Source organism: Haematobia irritans, chromosome 2 (assembly GCF_050003625.1).
Source record: "Haematobia irritans isolate KBUSLIRL chromosome 2, ASM5000362v1, whole genome shotgun sequence".
Taxonomy (NCBI): domain Eukaryota; kingdom Metazoa; phylum Arthropoda; class Insecta; order Diptera; family Muscidae; genus Haematobia; species Haematobia irritans.
In genome coordinates, this window is record NC_134398.1 from 99510551 (window position 1) to 99535434 (window position 24884).

Below are 24884 nucleotides of genomic sequence, written 5' to 3' on the forward strand. Positions count from 1 at the left end.
CCGAACTTGTTTAATATTTCTTGGTACCGGCCAATTTGTAATGGCGGAGACTTTCTCCGGGTCGGTCGTAATCCCTTCGTCCCCAATAATATAACCAAGATAGTTTGTCCTACACTGAAAAAACAGTGAACCCTTTTCCATTGCAAAATGAACTAATCTGTAGTAATTTGACCATGATTTAGCCCTTAAGATTTTTTTCAACTTGTATAGTTTATAATTCTCTTAAATTTTAGTTAATCTATAACATTGTATTTTAATTCATTTTTACAACACCATAAAATTTATATATCCCTACCAAGTTAAAAAGTCAGTATTATTTTGGTTTACCTGCTTATTTTTTGGGAAACCCGATAATAAAAAGTGGTTAACAGTCTCTTTAAAATGTCGACGACTAAACTATTTTTAAATCAATCATTCCACAGTACAGAGAAATTAAATAATTAAAGGAACAACAACCCGTGTTACTATTATGAAAATTTTCATACATTAAAATTCAACTTTCTTTAAGCAAAAGTACATTATTATAAAAACTTATGATAAGAGTTCTTAATACAATGTTTTTATGAATAAAAATTATGACCACGTGGAACAAGAAAGTAGTTTATTTTAACTCGCTTTTTGGACATTTTGACTTTTCCTTAGTTTTTTATTCATCGTTAGTATATTCACATATCTTGCTGAAAAAAATGGAAGGAATAATGAAAATTGTTAAAAATTACCATGTAATAAAATATAATTTTTAATATCTTTAAATTAGCTTGTAACTTACCATATTTGGGGGCATTTTATTAAATGGTGTAAGGAATTCAACTTTTCTTAGATACCTCATAAAGTTTGTACCTGAAACAATTAGAGAAATAATGAATTAAGTAATATATTAACTCATAAAACTGTGTTGTTATCGATGTGAAGGACATAATACAATAAATATTCTTGTCAAAAGAAAGCCAAAGTTTTAATATAAAACTTACCAATTCTCTATTAAATTGTACGCTGAGGTTAAAAAGTTATCGAAATTCATTTGGGGATACTCTGAAATTACATATTTATTTTTTACATTAAATTGGTTTCCAAAAAATCTAATCAAAGAAATAATAAGCATAAAAAAACTAAATATTCTGGTTAAAAAAATGTTAAAGAAAGCTTACCAATTCATAAAAATGTTTCCAAATTGTTATTCTGAAATTAAATATTTGTTTTTTTACAATAAAAATATTAAATTGGTTTCCAAAAATATTTGATTAATGTAATACTAAAATAAGGTATTAAAACCATGTAATTTTGATAATAAAAAGGTCATAAAAATTTAAATATTCTAGTGAAAAGAAATCCAATTTTTAAAAGAAAACTTACCACTTCTCTATTAAAGTATACGCTGAGGAGGAATATAAAAATATGCCAGAATCCATCTTGGGGTTGCTCTGAAATTAAATATTTTTTCACAACAAAGAAAAACATTAAACTAGTTCCAAAAAAAAAAAAAATAAATAAATAATAATAATAATTAGCATATAATGATATAAATAAAAAATATCCTTTTTAAAAGAAAACCACATTTTAAAAAGAATACTTACCCATTTATGATTAAACTATATGCTGAGGTGTAACAAAATTTTCCAAAAATATTTGATTAAAGTAATACTAAAATAAGGTATTAAAAACCTGTAATTTTTGACAATAAAAATGTCATTAAAACGTAAATATTCTAGTGAGAAGAAAGCCAATTTTTAAAAGAAAACTTACCACTTCTCTATTAAATTATACGCTGAGGAGAAATATAAAAATTTGCCCGAATCCATCTGGGGTTGCTCTTAACATAGATATTTTTTTACAACAAAGAAAAACACGAAACTTGTTAAAAAATATAATAATAATAATTAGCAAATAATAATATACATAAAGAATATTATTTTTTAAAAGAAAACCACATTGAAAAAGAACTCTTACCTATTTAACTATACGCTGAGGTGTAACAAACAATTTTCCAAATTCATCTGCAGTTACTCTGAAATTGAATATTTATTTTTTACATTGAATAATAAAAATTAAATTAGATAAAACAATTTCAATATACTTTCCATTTCAGCATTTTTTCCTAAATATTGAACATTCTTAATAACTATTTTCTAAGCTACCGATCATCACTTCGCCATCGTACATTTCATATCTAAAATATTAATAACTTTCATTTCAAAGTTTTAATAAACAAACACCAATATATGTTTAAAAAAACCAAAATATTCCATACCTTTATATTCCCTTGTTACATACTTGCTAAAAAGATGCAACTGCCCACGCCAACGCCAACTATATAACTGAAGCATGCCAAACAAAACCAAGCAAAACCAAAACATTCGTACAACAACAAAAACACATGTGCCTTCATTGAAAACAACACCTCATCCAGACAAATAAACCATTCGCCAATAATAAACACACACACAAACCACTGAAAGAACAAAAACAACCCCACGCTCAGATATACACAACATCCCCATCACTCGCTACCATTTCTCATTATTGCATTGCATGCTCTCACTCTCAAAAAAAAAATTCAAGTAACATCATCTTTACATTAAACATATTCCACTTTGACGAGAAAGATCTCTGTACTATGCATTAGTTCATCGCATCTGTCCACAATTTACTCTAAAAACAATACTCTTAAATGCATATCAGTATAAGAACGATGAAACGTTTAACTTAAAATTAGCAAAAACTTCATGAAATAATATCTACCCATTTTTGACGAAAATGTCTATAAATTTAATTACATGTGAACTAAAAATATTTCATTGGGAAATTTTTTATCAACAATTATTAACCATAGGAATTGTCAGTAGGAAATTGCTATCCACTTTCAAGTTCATTTTTCGTAAAAAAATATTTTTCATACAAAAAAATCTTATGGTAAATTGATTGCACTTATTATTTAGAAAATACTTTACATTTCACAAGTAGTTTTATAGCATGACAAACGAATTTTTAACTACCAGTTAAGAAATTTTTTTAAGGAAATTTCCATCGTATTTTGTAGGCAACTTTAAAAAAAAACACTGTGGAACAGGGTATTATAAGTTAGTGCATATGTTTGCAACACCCAGAAGGAGACGAGATGGTGTCTTTGGCAAAAATGCTCAGGGTGGGCTCTTGAGTCGATATAGCCCTGTCCGTCTGTCCGTGAACACATTTTTGTAATCAAAGTCTAGGTCGCAGTTTTAGTCCAATCGACTTCAAATTTGGCACAAGTATGTGTTTTGGCTCAGAATAGATCCCTATTGATTTTGGAAGAAATCGGTTCAGATTTAGATATAGCTCCCATATATATCTTTCGCCCGATATGGACTTATATGGCCCCAGAAGCCAGAGTTTTACACTAATTTGCTTAAAATTTTGCACAAGAAGAACAATTAATACTATAGTCAAGTGTGCAAATTTTATTGAAATCGGTTCAGATTTAGATATAGCTCCCATATATATCTTTCGCCCGATATGGACTAATACGGTTCCAGAAGCCAGAGTTTTACCCCAATTTGGTTGAAATTTTGCACAGGGAGTAGAATTAGCATTGTGCCAAATTTGGTTGAAATCGGTTCAGATTTAGATATAGCTCCCATATATATAGCTTTCGCCCGATTTACACTCCTATGACCACAGAGGCCAAGTTTTTGCTCCGATTTAGTTAAAATTATGCACAGGGAGTAGAATTAGCATTGTTGCTATGCGTGCCAAATTTGGTTGAAATCGGTTTAGATTTAGATATAGTTCCCATATATAGCTTTCGTCCGATTTAGACTCATATGACCACAGAGGTCAATTTTGAACTCCGATTTAGTTGAAATTTTGCACAGGGAGGAGAAGTAGCATTGTTGCTATGCGTGCCAAATTTGGTTGAAATCGGTTCAGATTTAGATATAGCTCCCATATATATGTTTTTCTGATTTCGACGAAAATGGTCAAAATACCACCATTTTCCTTGTAAAATCGCCACTGCTTAGTCGAAAAGTTGTAAAAATGACTCTAATTTTCCTAAACTTCTAATACATATATATCGAGCGATAAATCATAAATAAACTTTTTCGAAGTTTCCTTAAAATTGCTTCAGATTTAAACGTTTCCCATATTTATACCCTGCGCAACACTGTGGAACAGGGTATTATAACTTAGTGCATATGTTTGTAACACCCAGAAGGAGACGAGATAGACACATGGTATCTTTGGCAATAATCTTCAGGGTGGGTCCCTGAGTCGAAATAACCATGTCCGTCTGTCCGTCCCTCCGTCCGCCCGTCCGTCTGTCTGTGAACACATTTTTGTGATCAAAATCTAGGTCGCAATTTAAGTCCAATCGCCTTCAAATTTGGCACATGTTCCTGATTTGGGTCAGAATAGAACCCTATTGATTTTGGAAGAAATCGGTTCAGATTTAGATATAGCTCCCATATATATCTTTCGCCCAGTATGCACTAATATGGACCCAGCAGCCAGCGTTTATACCGATTTGCTTGAAATTTTTTACAAACATAACACTTAGTCGTATAGTCAAGTGTGCAAAATTTGATTGAAATCGGTTCAAATTTAGATATAGCTTCCATACATATCTTTCGCCCGATATGGACTTATATGGCCCCAGAAGCCAGATTTTTGGCCGAATTTGGTTGAAATTTTGCACTTGGAGTACAATTAGTAGTATAGTCAAGTGTGCAAAATTTGATTGAAATCGGTTCAGATTTAGATATAATTCCCATATATATCTTTCCCCCGATATGGGCTAATATGGCCCTACAAGCCAGAGTTTTGGCCCAAGTTGGTTGAAATTTTGCACAGGGAGTAGATTTAGCATTGTAGCTATGCGTGCCAAATTTGGTTGAAATCGATTCAGATATAGATATAGCTCCCATATATATCTTCGGCCCGATATGCACTTATATGGCCCCAGAAGCCAGAGTTTTGGCCCAATTTGGTTGAAATGTTGCGCTAGGAGTACAATTTTTATGGTACAATAGGTTTGACAAAATATTTTAATATTTTGAGAAAGTCTTTATCAACCTTATTTGCTAATAGTCTTTTACAAATATGGCAAAACAGACATGTTCATGTGGGAAGAAAATCTCGATTTTGTAAAAGATATAGTCAAAAACAGGATTTTATTGAACTTCAAGAATGTTTTAGTCGAAAAAAGAATGCGATTCTATATTATCAATTTTTTATTTCGGTAGAAAATGTTGTCTAAATTTTATTTCTATATAGAATTTTAGCAAAATTTTATTTTTATAGATAATTTTGTCAAAATTTTATTTCAATTGAAAATTTTGTAAAAATGTTATTTCTATAGGAAATTTTTGCAAAACTTTATTTCTATAGAAAAAATTTTGCAAATTTTTTTCTATAGAATTTTTTTGCAAAATTTTATTTCCCTTCGTTTTGTTTTGTTATTGTTGGTTTTGTTCTTTAAGCATTGTTGTTGTTTTTTTATTGCAGCTTAAAACCATACATTGACTAAACTACAAGTGTAGCTTAACCAACAGAGGAAAATAATGTTTGTCAAATTTATTTGGGCAAAGCCCTATAGACTGCAAGATGGTTGGATGGACGCACGTTTCGGAATTACCACATTCCTCATCAGCATCCCCTACTTGCAGCAAAACTATCAACCAATTATAATAATAAATTCAGGCAGTTCATTAAACCCAACAATACACCACACTTGAACCTTCCGAAAAAAAAGGTTTTTGTATGATAGCCAACTATAGAAATTTTTTGCAAAATTTTATTTATATAGAAAATTTTTTCAAAATTTTATTTTCTTTAAAATTCAGTCTCTAGACAATAATCTTTCAGTGAAATTTTTGTTGAAATTTAGTAAAAAGTACCTTTCCGCACAAAAAATACCTTTTTTGTACTTTCTTAAAAATTGTATTTTCCATCCCTGAGTTACTGGCAAAGTGACCAAAAATTTTAAAAGAATAGGCACGTTTGGAAATATCTCTTTATTGCACTCTCCAAGTGCTTCCATCGCTGAATTAGGCAGGTTCCTTTCGCAGGTTTTGTGCCATTTCATTTACACATGTGTGTTTGGCTGTTTCGTTGTTGTTGCTATGGCCAAACAAAGCGAGTCATGTTCACAAAAAGAACAACAAACACACATAAAAAGCAGAAATACATTTTCCAAAAATGAAATTTGTGGTGCGAGAACAAAAACAATTTGTTTTTTCGACAGTCGTTTGACGGGCTTTTCAACTAGTATTCTAGGATTTGTGCAAGTTTTATAGGTAAGCGTTTTCAAAATAAAACCTTCAGCTTTCCTTCAACATCTTCGATAAGATTTTTCTATGCAGCTAAAAATATATATTTATTTATATAAAAATATTCATTCATTTCGGGGGGGGGGGGGTTTGATCCCCCTCACCCCTCCCCCCCCAGCTCGGGAAGAGCGCAATTACAGCCTCCAACTGTTTCATTTCCTCCCCAGATAACTTGATATGGGCTTCCCCATCGCAGTCGTTAGTCCGATTCTCGAGTGATGCTAGCTCTTGTGTACAAATATTATCATTCTGAAATACGACTATATTGGAGGTTGACAAAATATTGTCCAAAAGGTTAATGCTATTCCAGAAATCGATTCCCAGTATCAATCTCTGAGAGATATTAGGGATAATAAACAATCGTATTTCTTTTGTCTTGTTTCTAAATGTGAAACATTGATCCAACCCGAAACATTTTGTTTCTTGCCATCAGCCGTCTTAACAAAAGATTTGCAAGGTATGAAATTCGTAAATTTCGCAAAATTATAATTAGCTAGCTCGCCGCCGACGCAGCTCACATTTGCCCCAGTATCCAGCAACCCAAATTCATCAAAATTTAAAAATGATACATTTGCATAATATCGTTTATCATGGGGATTGGAAATAATTGTGGATATCTGAATTTTTCCACAGATCTTCCTGACACGGAAATATCTACGCAAACGAATTGTGGACCTCTTCGGGTTTCTATTTTGCGAAATACTGGAAACATTAAAAATTTCGTTCCGCTTTTGTATGTAAATTTGCCACCGCTTATGATACGGCTGCTTTGAATAAATCAAACGATCAACATCTTCAGGTGAATTGGTATCGCAGGGTCGTTAAGTAGTGTCATTTTTGGATGGTTCGATTCTGATGATAAAACGTCATTGGTAGATATGGAAGAATTTATAGGTATATGAGTAGAATGTGAATCAGCCACTAGACACGATCCCTCGAAGGGCCCGGTTCTTTGAAGTTTTTTGAATTAGGTTGACCGCGGGACTGACACTTTTGACATTGTGGCTTATAAATGTTTTTGGTGCCACACCCATAACAGAAAATTGTCCTTGTTTCCATACAGTCCTGCCACACATGGCAGGATTGTATGGAAACACAGTTCCAACACTTAAATTTAGACCTAGATCGCATTACCTCAGCAATCGCACCTTCAGACTCCATCTTCGTCCAATTCCGCAATCTGTCTCTTCGAGGAAAAATGATTAAGCAAAAGTAATCTTCTTGTTGCAAAATTCAGTAAAATCAGAAAATTGGAAAAATTCCCTACGTTTGTATAGAAAATTAAAAATCTGTCCTTTTTTTCCTACAGTTGTAATTTATGAAGAAATCCCTACAAAAAAGGATTTTTCCCTACGCATGGAATCACTGGTTCCAGGCTTCCAAGTTGTTCCTGTTAACCTATCTCGTCTGTCACCAAATTGTTCCTATCACTACTGTTCTGTTAATTTCTTCTATTTACTGTTTCCTGATTGTCGTCTCACCGATTCCTGCAATCGCTTCAATTGTTCCTTTCACCGATTTGCATTTTATGTTACTATTTGTGACTATCTCTTTATTATGCCAACGTACACCAGTTTTGTTTTTTCTCAACTTCTTTTTTTCTGGTTGTAATAGTCCCTTTTTTGTACTCTAAAGAAATTTAATTTATTTTGATCATTTAAACCAGTTTTATTTTTATACCCTTAATTATTTTTTCTGGTCCGTAATTATTTTAACTTTAACTTTACTATATAAACTTATTGTATATAAACTTATGAATTAACCTTTGAAATGGCTTACCATAGCTGAATAAATAAATAAATAAATATCACTAAGTTTCAAGATTTTATGTTCCGTTACTTCGAACATGGTTTTTTGTTCCTTAAACCGTGTTTGCCGTTTAAAATTGTTTTACATTTTCGTTTTTAAGGGACATTCAATTTAGTCACTATGATTGAAAAAAAAAAACAAAAAATGAGCCAAATAAAGTCAGAAAATTTAAAAAGGGCCAGAAAAGGGACAGCAGTTCAAAAAATGGCCAATTTTGCTCTTTGTTACGTTTGCCTGCTGTAGAGTGTATATTTTTCGTAAGGTGTAAGGTGACACGGTGGCTTTGCCGGCTACTCGTCGATTTGGGCAGGTTCTTCACCACGAAATATACAAACAAACGTGAACATAATTTCTTCGTGTCTAGAAATAACATAAAAAACAGGATGGATGATATATATAATCGGACGGACAAATTTTCTCCAAAAATTAGCGTTCTAGTCAAACATGTTAATTTTTTTTTAATTTGTTTAATATATTTTTAAAATGTTAAGTATAAAATTTTTAACATGTACGAATCATTTAAGGAAATTGAAAACACAAAGGATTCATTTAAACCAATTTGATATTTAACATAATCAAATCAATATTTTTATTCTTATTGGTAATAGAATTCTATAAATAAAAATGAAGAAATATCTCGGTATTTTTCAATTAAATTGAAACCAATGAATATGAAAACAGAAAACACCAAAATCGATTTTTGATAGTCAAAATTAAAAATTCGATGAAAATCTAAAATCGATTTTGCGATTATTTTTAGGTTAATAATCGATATTGTTTTTTTTTTAGATTTTCATGCCAAAATTCGAATAATCGATTAATCGATTTTCGATTTATAGATCCCTACTTTCTACTTGTAACTCAACATCATTCTTTTAGTAATGGAAACAATTATTTTAAAGGTGATGTGACAGTCGTATAAATGTTATATTTATAAGAATTTATAACTGTTTAATCAAATTAAATAACCATCTAAACAATCGTGTTTTACTTGACCAGAATCATTGTGGTTTACAACTATCTTAAAATGAACTTTTCATGATAGTTTGAAGGGGCGCTCTTCTAAATTTGTCTAAAAAGGCACCTAATAATTGCACTCATGCGATACGTTTTTGTAGTAACTTGGCGTGGTACAATTTCTCAATAGTGGCGTCACATTTGCGAGGATTTTTGGGATATTGTATACGACTGAAATGCGATTGTCGTGTTGCCGTACAGACGTGTTTTATTGAAGCTCTCATAAATAAACCTTTTTTATAAGAATATAAGCTTTAAATTGTGCAAAGAAAAGTGATATTCTATAAATATTGTGACTGTGATCCAGCCGGAATTATAGAACACACAGTGAATGTTATAAATCATTTATATTCTTATAAATAAAAATATCAAACAATCGCCAAATACGGATAGTGTGTATAAAAACATGATCAAAACACTCATACAAAATATAGAGAGTGCTTTTGAGAGTAACAAACGTCAAAACAATCATTATAACTAAAAGCTATTCTTGTGCTTAATAAACATATCATCCTAAACCGTTAAATTCAAATCAACATTTGACATAAATCTTAAGAAATTACCGCTGCTATAAAATCAGTGATATATTTTACACCCTAACAGTATGCAACAAAATTTACATATATGAAACGAATCCATAAAGTTTGAGAGACATTACTACTACAACCTAAAAGCATGCTAACAAGATTATAAAAACAAAACTCTAATTCAAATTCAAAATAAAACGAAACAAACTCTAATTTGAAGTCGATAATAATACCACAAATAAAATTTGATTACCTGAGAACTTTTACAAACGAAATAAAACTAATTCAACAAAATATACTATGGAAAGTCCAAATATTCAAAAATCGAAACGGGCTAGGGAAAGCAACCAAAACTTTTTAACAGTTGACACAAGACTCTCAGATTCGCCTTTTCGTATAATGCAGGTAATGGATACCAGATTTGAAAAACAAAATCAGGCAATTCAAGCTAGTATGCAATCTCTTTTAGAGAAATTTGAATTGCGATTCCTGCGGGAATTAGATGTAAAAATTAATGAGTTGAGATCTGATGTCAACAACATCATCAAACGGAGCTTGAAGCAATTGTCAGTGAAGTGGATATATTAAAGTCAGAAATAAAAGAGCTCAAACTACAGTCTCTCCGTCAAGAGAATTCCGTCGTTGCATGTGAAGTCCGTATAAATGGTATTCCATACATGCAAGATGAAAACTTGGAATGTATATTTGAATCTATTTGCAATGAAATACGCATCACAGCTCCTCGTCTAAAATACATTCACAGACTCCAAAACAGAAACAACACAAAGAAGAACAATTCTCCAGATGCAGTTATCATTGCAAAACGAATGTCGCCTTACGACAAAAATTTTCTACTTAAATCGCTAGCAACATATAAGAAAAACACTAACAAGAATTTATCATTGGAGGCAATAGGCATTGATAGCTCACGACAAATTTACATCAATGAAAATTTGTCCAATAGTAACTACCGTATCTTTCAAGAGGCTGTCCGTTTAAAAAAGAAGAATTGCATTAAGTCTGCTTATACATTCCGAGGAATTGTGCACATAAAACCCTTAAATTCAGATGAACCAATATGCATCGAAGACATAGCTGTACTTGATGGATTTCGTGGACTTTCTGCTGTCACTACGTATCAAAACGACTATTAATTACATTTATTTTATGTGTATTTTAAATCTACTAATTCTCTTATATTACCTAATGATTCAAGTTAAATATTCAATTATTTTAAACAACACGAACTATATTACTACAACATACTTATATTGCGTTACTGTCAGGGCTTGTAATATATTTCACCAGAATGTCGATTGTGAATGATAATAATGGACTATCCAGAGACGCTACGTCAAATATGATAAGGATTTTATGTAGACGTAAGATTGGATTGAAAGTATGCCATATTAATGCGCAGAGTATAAGGAATAAGATTGACGAATTCCGCTTAATATTCGGTGGCTCGGACGTTGATGTCATATGTATCTCAGAGACGTGGCTTTCAAGAGACATACCGGACAGTCTCGTCAATTTAAGTGGTTACAATATATATAGGAACGACAGACGAAGGCGAGGGGGTGCGGTCGCGATTTATGTCAAAGGTTCGTTGGTGTCCAAAATGTCATATGCGTCAGGTGATGATGTGGCCATTGAGTTCCTTGCTGTTGAGATCGAGTCTTTTCGGAAGAGTATTCTCGTAGGATGTATTTATCGGCCTCATGCTGATATTGTGTTTGGGAATTTTTTCACGGATTTGGCTACGTTGACGGTGGCGTACAATGATGTAATCGTGACTGGGGATTTCAATTCGAACCTGCTGACTCAGACGACCTTACCTACTGAAATGTCTTCTTTGAATCTTTTCCCGGTCAATACCTCGGTGCCGACTCACTATACCTCCACGAATAATACACTACTGGATTTGTTTTTCGTGGGTGATCTCAGGGAGGTCTTATTGTACGACCAACTGTCAGCTTCATGTTTTTCGAAACATGATTTGATATTTTTAACGTACAACTTTCAACTACAGCGGATTGAACAGTCATATTCATATAGGGATTTTAGGAATTTGGACCACGACCTGCTATCTCATCGAATTGCTGATATAGATTGGGATCGGATATATCGGTTTCCGGATGTGGATCAGCAGATAGAGTTTTTGCATGATAGCGTTCAGTCCCTTTTTGATGCTTGCGTTCCGATTCGTACCAGGACAGTAGGATCGGGATAGAATCATTGGTATAGTAATGACGTACGTATAGCTATTCGGGAGAGGGATGAGGCATATACCAGGTGGAAACGTTTTATGACTGATTTCCTGAGGGATGAGTTTCGATCCGCTAGGAGAAATGCGAACACCAGGATCCGCAATGCTAAGGTTGGGTACTATTGTAGCCGTTTTCGCTCCGCTATCGAGACAAGGGCGAAGTGGAAAACCTTAAGGGAGATAGGGATTGGTAGGAGATCAGGTACGTCTGACATGTCAATTGATGTAAATGAGGTAAACGCAGCATTTGTCGCTGTGCCGTCCGCGGAAATAGATCCCAGTTTCTACGATCGGGAGGACAATGTCCTTCGCGACTTCATGGGCTTGGGTGAATATGAATTTAGATGCGTGGATAGTATGGAAGTGCTTGCAGCTTTCATGGATGTAAGATCCACCTCAGTGGGTATCGATGGCATGGATCCTAGATTCATAAAAATCCTCTTACCACAAATCATTCAGCATGTTACGTACATATTCAACACCGTCCTGACAACCAGTCACTTTCCGGGTGCATGGAAACATGCCAAAGTGATTCCTATTCCAAAGACTACCGCCGAGTATGGTCCTATTGCGATATTACCATATTTGTCGAAGGTCCTTGAAAAAATCATGCATCGGCAGATGGTTGAGTACCTCGAAGGCTCATCCCTCATATCATCAAGACAATCTGGTTTCCGTTCTGGTCACAGTTGTCTTACCGCTCTGACGGTGGTCTGCGAGTATCTGAGACATGAAACGGATGATGGGAAATTGAGTTTCTTGGTATTGCTTGACCACTCAAAGGCTTTTGACACCGTTGATCACTCTCTTTTATGTCTGAAACTTAGGCGCTTCTTCAATTTCTCCCCCAGTGCCATCCGTTTGTTGCAATCTTATCTTTCGAATCGGTCACTGTCCGTTCATATGAATTCGAATATTTCAGAGTCGCTTCCATGCTTGAAAGGGGTACCACAGGGATCTACATTGGGGCCTCTGCTATTTTCCGCGTATATAAATGACCTGCCTCGATTCCTGTCCCATTGTAATATACGGATGTGTGCTGATGACGTGCAGATTTACTTGAGTAGCGCGAGGAATTCACTCAGGGAGCGTGTGGCCCATCTCAATAACTGAGCTACTGCCAACGGCTTGCTGCTTAATCCAAGGAAATCGAAATGTTTGATAGTGCATGGACGCGGTGTTCGTCCCCTTTATTTTATTGACATTTTATTGAACGGTCAGAGAATAGAAATAGTACGTGCGGCTAATAATCTTGGTTTGACATTGAATAGCACGCTCACATGGAGTGATCATATCAATGCTACTGTGGGGCGGACATATTCGAAGTTAAGGTCGCTCTGGTCAACTAGACATTTAACTCCACGCAATATTCGTATACTTCTGGCGAAATGTGTTTTGGTCCCCGGTGTTTTGTACGGGTGTGAGCTTTTTTCCAAATGTGACTCGGCGAACCAACGGAAGATGAATGTGCTCTATAATAATATAGTGAGATATGTATATGGTCTCAATCGTTTCGTGAACATTTCTCGTTACCAAAATCTTTTGTATGGTTTTTCGTTCGAGAGACTATTGGTTTGCAGAACGCTGTTGTTCCTTCATAAGATTATTTACACTCAGGGGCCATCATCACTACATGAGAAGTTGAGATTCGCTAGATCGGTCAGAGGTAGATTACTCGTCCCAACTAGACATCGTACTTTGGTGTCAGAATGGCACTTCTTCGTCAATTCAGTGCGTCTCTGGAACTCCCTTCCACGCAGCTTACAACTTAACAGTAACGCAAAGGATTTCAAAAAACAACTTTATCTTTACCTTAGTACTAACTAAACCCATATAAATATGCTTTAAGTCTTAATCATAATAAAAATTCTTTGAGTATTTAACTATTTGGATCATCCCCTTTATCTTATTTACTATTATCATATTTATTTATTTACATTTTTCATTTATTTATTTTCTTTTTTTTTTTTTGTTTGTCTTACTTAATGTTACATTTCAAATGAAATGTTAATTGCTCTCAATTTCGTTCTAATATTACTCTTCTGTTTTATTATTTACTACTTTTGTTTCATTATGAACGTTTTACTTTTCTTTCTTTCTTTACTTTTAGTCAAAATATTATAATTTTATTTAGTCATATGTAACTAAGGACATAAGCATTATATACTTTACTTTCTAACAAAATACTTCAAACTTATTATATATATATATATATATATATATATATATATATATATATATATATATATATATATATATATATATATATATATATATATATATATATATATATATATATATATATATATATATATATATATATATATATATATATATATATATATATATATATATATATATATATATATATATATATATATATATATATATATATATATTTTATAAATTGTGGATAATATCTCTAGGCTTATAAATCTTACACTATAATTATAAGAATTTCTTCTTGTTGTGCAAGTTATCAATAAATAAATAAATGAAATGAAATGTTTTCGACGTGGTAGGGTAAAACCTGAAAATTGGAAAAATTCCCTACATTTGTATAAAAAATGAAAAATCTGTCCTTTTTTTCCTACAGTTGTAATTTTGAAAAAATCCCTACAAAAAAGGATTTTTCCCTACGCATGGCATCACTGGTTCCAGGCTTCCAAGTTGTTCCTGTTAACCTACCTCGTCTGACAGCAAATTGTTCCTATCACTATTGTTCTGTTAATTTCTTCTATTTACTGTTTCCTGATTGTCGTCTCACCGATTCCTGTAATCGCTTCAATTGTTCCCTTCACCGGCTTGCATTTTATGTTACTATTTGTGACTATCTCTTTATTATGCCAACGTACACCAGTTTTGTTTCTTCTCAACTTCATTTTTTCTGGTTGTAATAGTCCCTTTTTTGGATTCTAAAGAAGTTGAATTTATTTTGATCATTTAAACCAGTTTTATTTTTATACTCTTAATTATTTTTTCTGGTCCGTAATTATTTTAACTTTAACTTTACTATATAAACTTATCAATTAACCTTTGAACTGGCTTACCATAGCTGAATAAATAAATAAATAAATATCATTAAGTTTCAAGATTTTATGTTCCGTTACTTTTTTGTTCCTTAAACCGTGTTTGCCGTTTAAAATTTTTTTACATTTTCGTTTTTAAGGGACATTCAATTTAGTCACTATAATTAGAAAAAAAAACAAAAAATGAGCCAAATAAAGTCAGAAAATTTAAAAAGAGACAGAAAAGGGACAGCAGTTCAAAAAATGGCCAATTTTGCTCTTTGTTACGTTTGCCTGCTGTAGAGTGTATATTTTTCGCAAGGTGTAAGGTGACACGGTGGCTTTGCCGGCTACTCGTCGATTTGGGCAGGTTCTTCACCACGAAATATACAAACAAACGTGAACATAATTTCTTCGTGTCTGGAAATAACATAAAACACAGGATGGATGATATATATAATCGGACGGACAAATTTTCTCCAAAAACGTATACTCGGGGAATAAACTCGGACTATTGGTTGAGCCTCCCACCCACTCTGCTATTTATACCAGCAGCCATGTATCGCCTCTGGCTCTCTCAAAAGAAAGCGATACCCTACCAAAAGTAAGGTCGTCTGATCGGTTACTCCATTAACTCACCCGAGACACACAACCCACTCACGCACGTCAACCATTTGCAGTACAATTTAATATTCAAAATTCAATTAAAACACAATTTAATATTCAAAATTCAATTAAAACAAAAAATAAAAATTAACCGTAGATGCATCTACCATCATATTTAGATTCTTTTTTTTTTATTATTTACTCACCCTTTAAGAGCACAGGCCTATACTCTGAAAGAGTGTAATGGAGAATAAGAAATTCTCTAGCTAAAAATTGTAAAAATAATACTGACGAATATATACATATATGTATATTTGTGTTGTTTTACATTATTATCTTTATTATCTTTGCTCTTTGTTTATATTATTTGTTATTTTTTTTTTGTGGTTTTGTTTTGAAAGTTGAGATTCTTCAATTTGTTTTCAATATATTTGTATCATAAATTTTTTCATAACTTATATATTATACATAAACGCAGTTTCAAAAATGCTTTTTTTCTTTTGTTAAAAAATAGTTGTGTTAAGGTAACCTTAACCCATTTTTCCGTGTTTAATTCAGAAAAAAATTTAACTGTCTTAATCTTTGTTGTGTGTGTTTGTCTCTTTATTTTCTTGTGTTCTTTTTTACGAGTTCAACGCGATTTTTATATACTGTTTATTAAGGTTCAACAAGTCCAAGCTTTTCTTGTATTTTTTTTTTTAGAAATGTGTTCAATCTTCTCTTTATGTCGCAGGCAATGATCTTCATGTCTGGACGGTCTCGTCGTTTTCTTTTTCTTCTCCCTTCTCTTAAAAGAAGTATGAAAGATGTCATTATCAGAGTAGTTTCTTCTTCTTACTTCTATACTCTGGGTCTCCCAGAGCGTTTTATTTCGAAGTCGGCACAAGACGATGCAACACTGTTCGAAAGGCGAGTTCAGACATCCAAGTCCAAAACAATTCACAATCATTGACCGTTACACCTTTAGATCTAGTAACGGCAACGCTGTAACGTATGTTTCCTTTCCTCTCTTCGTGATTCGTCGCTAAGCTACGTTTAGTCGGTTATAGACGGGAGGCTGAACTTTAAGCTTAATATCGAAGAAAGGGCGAGGCAAAAAGGCAATAGGAAAAAGTGAGGCTGAAACCGAAAACCTGTAATGCTATTGGTGTTGTGATCTGGAGTCCGGAAATTTACACCCAGAAAAAAGTGACCCATTCTTTAAGTTAAAATGAACTCATTGTGAAGAAAGGTGAACTTCGTATAGCGCCAAACACATTTTTATTTGTTTGAAGGATGTGATATTCGTAGAAATTAGGTAGAATGTATTCCATATATTAGTTAACTTTTTCCTATATTTATGTACCACTATACTACAGAATGAAAAAATTTAACTGAATTGATTTCATATATGAAATGATTTTATTGAACTTTTTTCATTTATTTGGACATCCATCTCACATATTTGTGGTTAGCCTTTTACTTCAAAATTAGAACTGCTTATCTTCGTTTTTAAATACAATTTTGATTATTTATATAGGCAATTTTTTCTTCAATAATATATTTATTAAGAATCATCAGCATCGAAATATTAGTTTATTATTCCACTATTTCCATGTAATGTTATCAACTGTAAAACGCATTTTTCTTCTACTTGTACCTTCCACGTTTAATAACTTGCTGCCAAACTATTTTGTCCTTTGACAATTTCAATACCTACAAATATAAAATCATAAACGAATTTTTTCACAAAAGTTTAGCGTAACTGAATGTTATCTTATAATTGAAGATTCCAAAATGAATACGAATGAAGGGATTGTTATTCTTCTGGTGTTTTCTTTCTTTGTACACCATCACGAACATTCATGTACGTATTGTTTGTTGTTTATGTTTAATAATTTTCAAAATACGAAACATTTACTCACTAATTTAATATAACAAATATCTTATATATTTTATTTGTTATTTATTATATTAGTTTACTAATTTATTTTTTTAAAAATCTCTCCGTATACCATAACAACACGATTCCAACTAAAAAAACAACCCACACGCAAACATATCGATTACAGGTAGATAAAAGAAATATAGGAAAATTTCCTATATTCTAATAAGTGTGTTTCTTTAAGTTTTGAAAGGATTGAATACTTCTTAGTACGAATGAACTAAAATATTTGTCTATGCCAAGTGTTATTCGTATGTATGATAAGCTTTCTATAATAAAGGAAGTAAGAATGATCATTTTAGGAAATTTTACTAAATTTGGGGTTTAGTTCGGTTTTTGTTTATTTTTATGAATGATTTGTTATCAGTGAATAAAATTTTCTTTTTCAGTAGTAAATTCTTATACCCAGCGAAGAAAACAGTATTAGCAAAATTTTGCCTTATTCTAGTTAATGAAATTCCTAACTGCTTTCAGTTTAGGATTTTGTTTACTGAAACAAGTAAATCTTATTATTTCACACAAAAATTTACCTTAATGGAAATAAAATGGCTAAACTAAATTGATGAACATTTTTTCCTTTAGTTTAGAAGGCACTTTTTTCTGGGTGTAGCAGCCGACAAGTTTAGATAAAATTTAGTGAATGGCATGTTTGCGAGATAAAGTATAATGACTACTGCATAAGCTGTCATGATGCAAAGGAAAGGGATTCAATTAAACACCTCTTGTGTAGGTGTCCTGCATTTTGCGTAAGCGAATACTGACGGACCTAGAAAATGTTAACTTAACGCTTAAATGTACAAGAACACCGATTCCTTTCAAAAAATAAATAATATGCAAAATGGCAAAAAAAACATCTGCATCTGACATTTTGTCTACATTTTGTTTCTTTGCATTTTTTTGCAAAAATAGTGATTGTATCTTAAAAGACACAGTGCGCATTAAACTAAGTTTTTGTTTAAACAGTTTTATTGCAGTAGAGCATATAGAATAGATATATTTTTACACTACACAATTTTTTACCAACATTCCATTAATTTCTGGTAAAAATTAATTATTCTCCAATTGGTAGGTTTTTGAATTTTTGTGCAAAATTTAATTTAATTTTTCTTTCAATTTTTGTTTCAGTTTACACAGAAGTAGGATACATTTTGCGGAAAAACATATTCTTTAAATATACGTTATGGTGTATTAATTGCAACAAAAAAAAAAAAAATCGGTCAATATGCTAATGGTTTTGGATCAATTAGGTTGGTTCAACAGAAAAATTAATTTGGTAACGACAAAAATTTGTAATGGGAATTTTTTAGCTAATGGTGGGTATTAAGTTCGAGTTTAGTCGCCAAAATCGTCACTAAATCAGTAAAAAAGGCATCAAATTACACATTTTTGTTTCAGATTTCATTATAACTTGATGGGGAATAGCCAAAAGAAAAGTAATCGTGACAAATGACGATTTTAGCGGCTAAACTCGAACTTACCTTAACCCTTCGTTGCATGACATTGCATATATGCAATGTTAGTTAGTTTAGTAGTGCAATGTTAGAAAAGTAATCGTGAAAAATGACGATTTTAGCGGCTAAACTCGAACTTACCTTAACCCTTCGTTGCATGACATTGCATATATGCAATGTTAGTTTCTTGCCTGTCTAGCTCCTATTCTTTTACATATTTTACCATAATTTTTTTTGTTATTCACATTTTGGAAGCTGTAGATTATATTTGATAAGGATTTTGTCCAGTATCGTAACAATTTCATTTAAATAAAGCGAAATTAAAATAAGCATTTTGAGTACCTCGAAAATTTTAACTTATTTGTTTTAATATTATGGAACTTTCTTAAAATTTTTTTAAATGTAAATATAAAATGATAAGTTTACTCTATTCTAAACGCTACGTATATAGTTTTGTAATACAAATTATATTTACAAGAGCTCTACAATGAATGATATCATATCTGCAATTTCATGCGTTTGAGCCGATATGAACTGTCATTGCATATATGCCATATAATTGCACATGTGCAATATCATGCATTCAATCAATTTTTCTTACTACTAGGACACTTAGCGACGAATATGAATATAAAACCGAGTATTTTGATGATGATGGAGATTTAAACACCGAGTTTGATATAAATCGAGGTCGTAGAAGAAGATTCGAGTTGATCCTTGGCCTACATCATTGGAGAATCGTATAACATACAAGCTTCTGGATTGTAATTGTTACACGTATATCATCGTGATATATTGGTTAAATGGGTTCACATTTGTTTTGCGGTGGTCTATCCCCTGTCAATATGTTGGTGACAATTTTAGGTGTTTAAAAGCTTCCTCATGGTGAAAGACCATTCGAGCTCGGCTATAGAGCTTAATATTGAATCGAACTGCACTCAATGATAAACAGAAGGTCAATATTGTGGTATCATAATTAACTGAAAAGTCTAAGTGAAAATGAAGTTTTGGTTCGCCATTATACCTACCCTAAGTAAAAACGAGGGTCCAGGTTTCCATGTATCATATAAGCTGGCATATACCAAAACCAGTTTTCAGCTTGTGGTATGCTCCAACTTCTTTGTTCCATCATACCGATTCATATAAGATATGGCGGTTTCTTTATATTGTAAAAGCGTAGCATTTGAACTTAAACAGAGTTCCAAAGTCTCTTTTTCGTCAAAATACGGCTGCATACACAATCATCCGCTGCTCTGATTGCTATGACGTTTCTGTTCCTCTTTTCTTTAAGCATGGTAGTTCTCCAGTCTTTTTCTTGTTTGGGTCACCCCCTAGAAGTTTCGTCGCCCCTCCGACAATTCCACGAAGCCCGCCAAACGGTCTCGCATCTATGGGATTGCGTTCTCCAAGTTCACTTCCCTTTGTGTTAAATGCAAAACTGGGGAACTCTGTGCGTCAAAAAAGGCAGAAATTATTTAGAATCCCAAGAGTTTGACTTTTAACATTGCATCCCGAGAAGGAATATGATCACCTCAAACATGTTTCAGAAGTAAAGTGTTAGTTTTCGATGGGGAACATGTAACATGTTTGACACAACTATGCTATCTGATTTTGGCAAACATTTTATGTTTGGCAATAAAACAAATTTTTTTAGTAAAAATGTTCCATTTTCCCCATCCAGCAATAAAATTCTTCACTCAAGACATGTTTGATCTGATCACTTTTCTCATCTACCTGTGATATATAGAGATAACAACGTGGACTAAGGAAATTGATTATCTGCATGAAATTGCATATATGCAATGTTACGTAAATTTTGCTCCAGTGATCAGAATCGAACGAAAATTGGTTTACGGTATCATAACTCCATATACAAAAATTCTAACATACCAAAAAATTTTTATTCTTGCTCAAATTAAATCATGCAACGAAGGGTTAAAGGTGGGTAATATGTTCGGTTTTTCCACCAGAACTTTAAAAAAAGTTCAAAAATAAGCATGTCGATCATTATATTTTCATCTAATTTTATCAAATCTTGGATGGAAAAGTTCTAAAGAATAGATTGTGGACAAATTAATCTTTTAAAATCAATTGATACAGAAAAGTAACCGTGAAAAAAAGCAGCTTTTTGGCTTGAATATCGAACATAGTACTTACCTTAATGTGGTATTACAATGGACTGAATCGTCTAAATGAGCCGGTTCTAAATCGGCCTGCCACTGTATCCCAACCTAACCTAACGCTGTTCAAATTTCTGAGTGTTTCAAAGCTTCTAGAATAAGCTTGAAATAACGGACTGTCATTATAAAATAACCTAACCTATACGCGCAGAAAAAAACATGTTTGGACATGGTTGCCGCATCCATATTTAAGGCTTATCTAGAGCATGGAATGGTCGCGAAAACCATGTATTTTGTCTTTTTTCTCTTTTTGTGAAAATAATTTTCTAGCTGAGAAATGTGCATGATTGCAATAAGCAATGGTTCTCAAATGCCGCAAATATATTCTATTATTTAAACGATAGAATTTGAGACGGAAACATTATTCAATTTTTTGACTTTTTTGCAGGAAAAACTTTTTTATCGGCTACGTATAGATATGTCTAGAAATATTATATGGTTATAAAGACCATGTACATTTTATTCGTGGTCATTTAAATTTTTAACCTTTTTGCAGCGAAAAGAATTTTATAAAAACTTTGAGCATGTACACATGACTTTCAGTTTGCGCATCAGTCTGTGTTTTGTGTTAATTTATTTATTCATAAGTGGTACGTTGTTTTATGTGAACATTAAAAAAGGGAAAACTAATTCCTATTATATTATATTGCTCTTCGAATATGATCGTGACAATCATGTTTCTTTTCTGCGTGTATAAACGAATAAATTATTTTGTTCATTTAATTTTTCAGACACATTTAAAAAACCATCACCCCCATCGAAAAGTCGACGTGTGCTAATTTATAGCAGTCAAAGTCCACGTTTGTCAAAATTTTTACTCCGCAAACGGATTCAACGCCCTAGGAAGGCACACATTGAGTGCAACAGTGATATACCTAGGCAACCTATAGACAATCGAAGTCATGAATCAAAAATTGCAATTCTCACCAAGTACAGAAACGGAACCTTAATCAAGAAGCATACATATGAAAAGGATTATTATTCGGAAGAAAGTGATGACGACTACGATCTCGATAATGGTAAGTACACAAATGGCATACTTGATTATTCCACACGAAATATTGGTACAGTCTGAATTTTCAATATGAAGCTATCTTACATAAAATGTCTACCGCACAGAAAAACAATGAACCATGAATCAACAAATTTTAAGGTAACCTAAAAACCCTAGTTCAATTCAATTCAATGCGCCCAAATCCTTTACCTGTCGTAAACAAATTTGGATCAGTTAAATAAAGCAAGAATTTATTGAAGCATCTAAAATGGAGCAAACATTGTTTGCCCCGGTTGCAAAAGACATCCTTGTGTGTATTATTAACAAAGTAACAGTGGACAGAATAATTCCAAAGCTCAAATAGTGGGAAATTGAGAACGCAATGTCTGGCGTCTACTCACAGGTGCTAGAAAATTTCCTGGTCCAAGCCGTCGACGTGAAGATGCTGGGTGGTATCAAGGACGTTTTAAGCTAAACGAATTTGCTGACGGGAATATCAATAGATTGTTTTAAAATTGCATTAATGTTAACTTGTGAAGCTTGGATAAGAGCCGTTTTGGCGTGAGTGTGATCAAAAAGGCATGCGGTGTTTATATAGTGCAATAAATCATTGTCGCATATAACAACTTCACAGAATCTATTGTGTTATGGCTTTAGGGGTCTTTCCATATTGTTCCGCGAAATCGTAAATGTTTGGTGTGTTCTTTGTCATTAGCGAGGCTAGAAACTACCTTACATATTCCAGGGGAACTATAATTTGTTGGTATGCCTCTGGCTACATGCAAGCTCTTACTGCATGAGAAGGCTGTTATGATGGGAGAATTGCAAGGGTTGCTACGACACCAAGCAAATATGGCCCTATTTAAACTTAAACCGCACACTAGATATGCTAGTGTTCTCTAGACGTCAGATATCACTGCTTTAACGGGTTGCTGCCTGGAAGGTGAGTGTGCAAAAACTATTGGAGGGAAGTGTAATGATTACTGTATGAGCTGTATTTATTTAAGCAAATACATATTTGATGCTTAACTTTTACTACAACTAGTCTTTATAATGAAGAAGTGACTAATAAATAGTTTATTTATTAACTTCAGAAGATTTATAGAAATTAAAATATCCTAAGACTCATATAGTTCAACTAGGACTATTATTGTTATAAAATTTGCACTGGAATTGGGCCTTTAATATACGAGTATTAAAGCGAGTTAATAAATCGTGTGGTTTGAAACGGCTAATCTTCTAGGTTGATTGGAATTTTGGAGTAAATTACGGGCTTCGCGATTAATAAGGTTATGTAGGCAGATAAGATGTTTTTCTGTAAATCTAGAGGTTTCCTCTTTGGTGGTGTTCATTTTTAAGTTTTGGTGGAGGTCACTATTTCGGATATACCATGGAGCTTTTACTGCTCTTCTTATTACTTTGTTTTAAAACCTTTGTATTTTTTCGATAGAACAGTTTGCCGCACATCACCACTGTTGAATGTCATATAGTCATATTGGTTTTAATGCTAGCTTATATATATTGAGTTTATTATCTGTGGAGAGAACTATTTTTTCCGATTAACCAGCCTAACTTGCGTTATTTAATATTTAGTTCTTCGCACTTTGCAAAATGCATTTTCCAATTTAATTTGGAATTCAGTGTAAAGCCAAGAAGAACTTTTTCATTGCCTATTTTTGAACAGATTTGCTACCGTCGAGCTTTAGATGTACGGATACATCGACATTTTTTTCCAGATGACAGTCAAACTGTGTCATCAGCAAATGTTCCAATGAAACAATCATCGTTAATTGACATATCTAGGGTTGCCAGATAATGGTTGCCGAAATCCGGGATCTTGCGCCGTACATTCCGGTATTTGTCGGGACACGGGCAGCTAAAATTTTTTTATATCAAACTTTGTTTGTTTTTTTTAATGTTGCTGATTCTGGAAAGTGGAAATCTTTTTCCATATATACACTTGCCGTTGTTAGAAAGTCTGTAGCTTCGTGCTCATAAACGATTCTTTCTGTTAACGGAATATTTTGCACTATAGACATAATTTTCCTTATTTCGCAAGGTAATAAAGGATATATTTCTACAATGATATTTTTGCCATATTGTTGCTACAATGATATCTATAGCCAATATGGGTTTCTGAATATTCTCCTGAATATTTTTTTAAAGCAATAATGTTTAACAGCTGGCCAAGATAAAATTAGTATTTCGATTGCAATTTTCCACAGAGCTAACTATAATAAGTGGTGGGCGAACAGACCTTGGCTAGGCACTCTGTATTGTGTTTAGTACTTTCAGCAACTGGATTTACAGTATCCTCGCCATGGCTTATCGTGCTCCTCATGGCTTTTTGTAGACTTATTTTATGCATTTTTTCTATTTTTGACCAGGATCCACTCGGTTCCTTTGCCAATTCCGCTTCGTCTGTTGCGCAAATTATCTGTCGGGTATTTCCCATTCATTAGCCATACTAATATTTGTACTAGTGGCTTCTTCACTACTTTCGCTATTAGTATTTGTTTCTTGAGTTTGTTCGAACCGTGATCTCAATGCTGCATTATCTTCATGCAGTTGACAGCAAATATTATCCTACGCTTTTATTCTTTGCTGAAGGTCAATATTGATTTGCTCCAATTCTTTGAGTTTTGAAACTCTGAAAAGGTTTAGGCTACTTCATGCCGTAACGGCTGATGGAGTTTCATCCATTATTCACAAATAACCCACAGTTCGTATATTATTGCGTACACTCTTAGAAAAATATGTTTTTCATATGTTCCGATATAAACAAAATGTGTTT

The 24884-nt window shown here is 32.9% G+C and overlaps 1 protein-coding gene across 10 annotated transcripts in view; it reads left to right on the forward strand.

The window, feature by feature from the left end:
* Window positions 1–24884, forward strand: part of TTLL4A (Tubulin tyrosine ligase-like 4A) — a 673269-nt gene that overhangs the window by 186394 nt on the left and 461991 nt on the right. For all 10 annotated transcript variants that reach the window (XR_012719464.1, XR_012719465.1, XR_012719467.1 and 7 more), the window contains one exon: window positions 21828–22115. Coding sequence is in view for 5 of the 10 variants with exons in the window: in XM_075295709.1 (XP_075151824.1) it covers window positions 21828–22115 (288 nt within the window). In the remaining 5 variants the exon portion in view is untranslated. The remainder of the gene's footprint in view (window positions 1–21827; window positions 22116–24884) is intronic.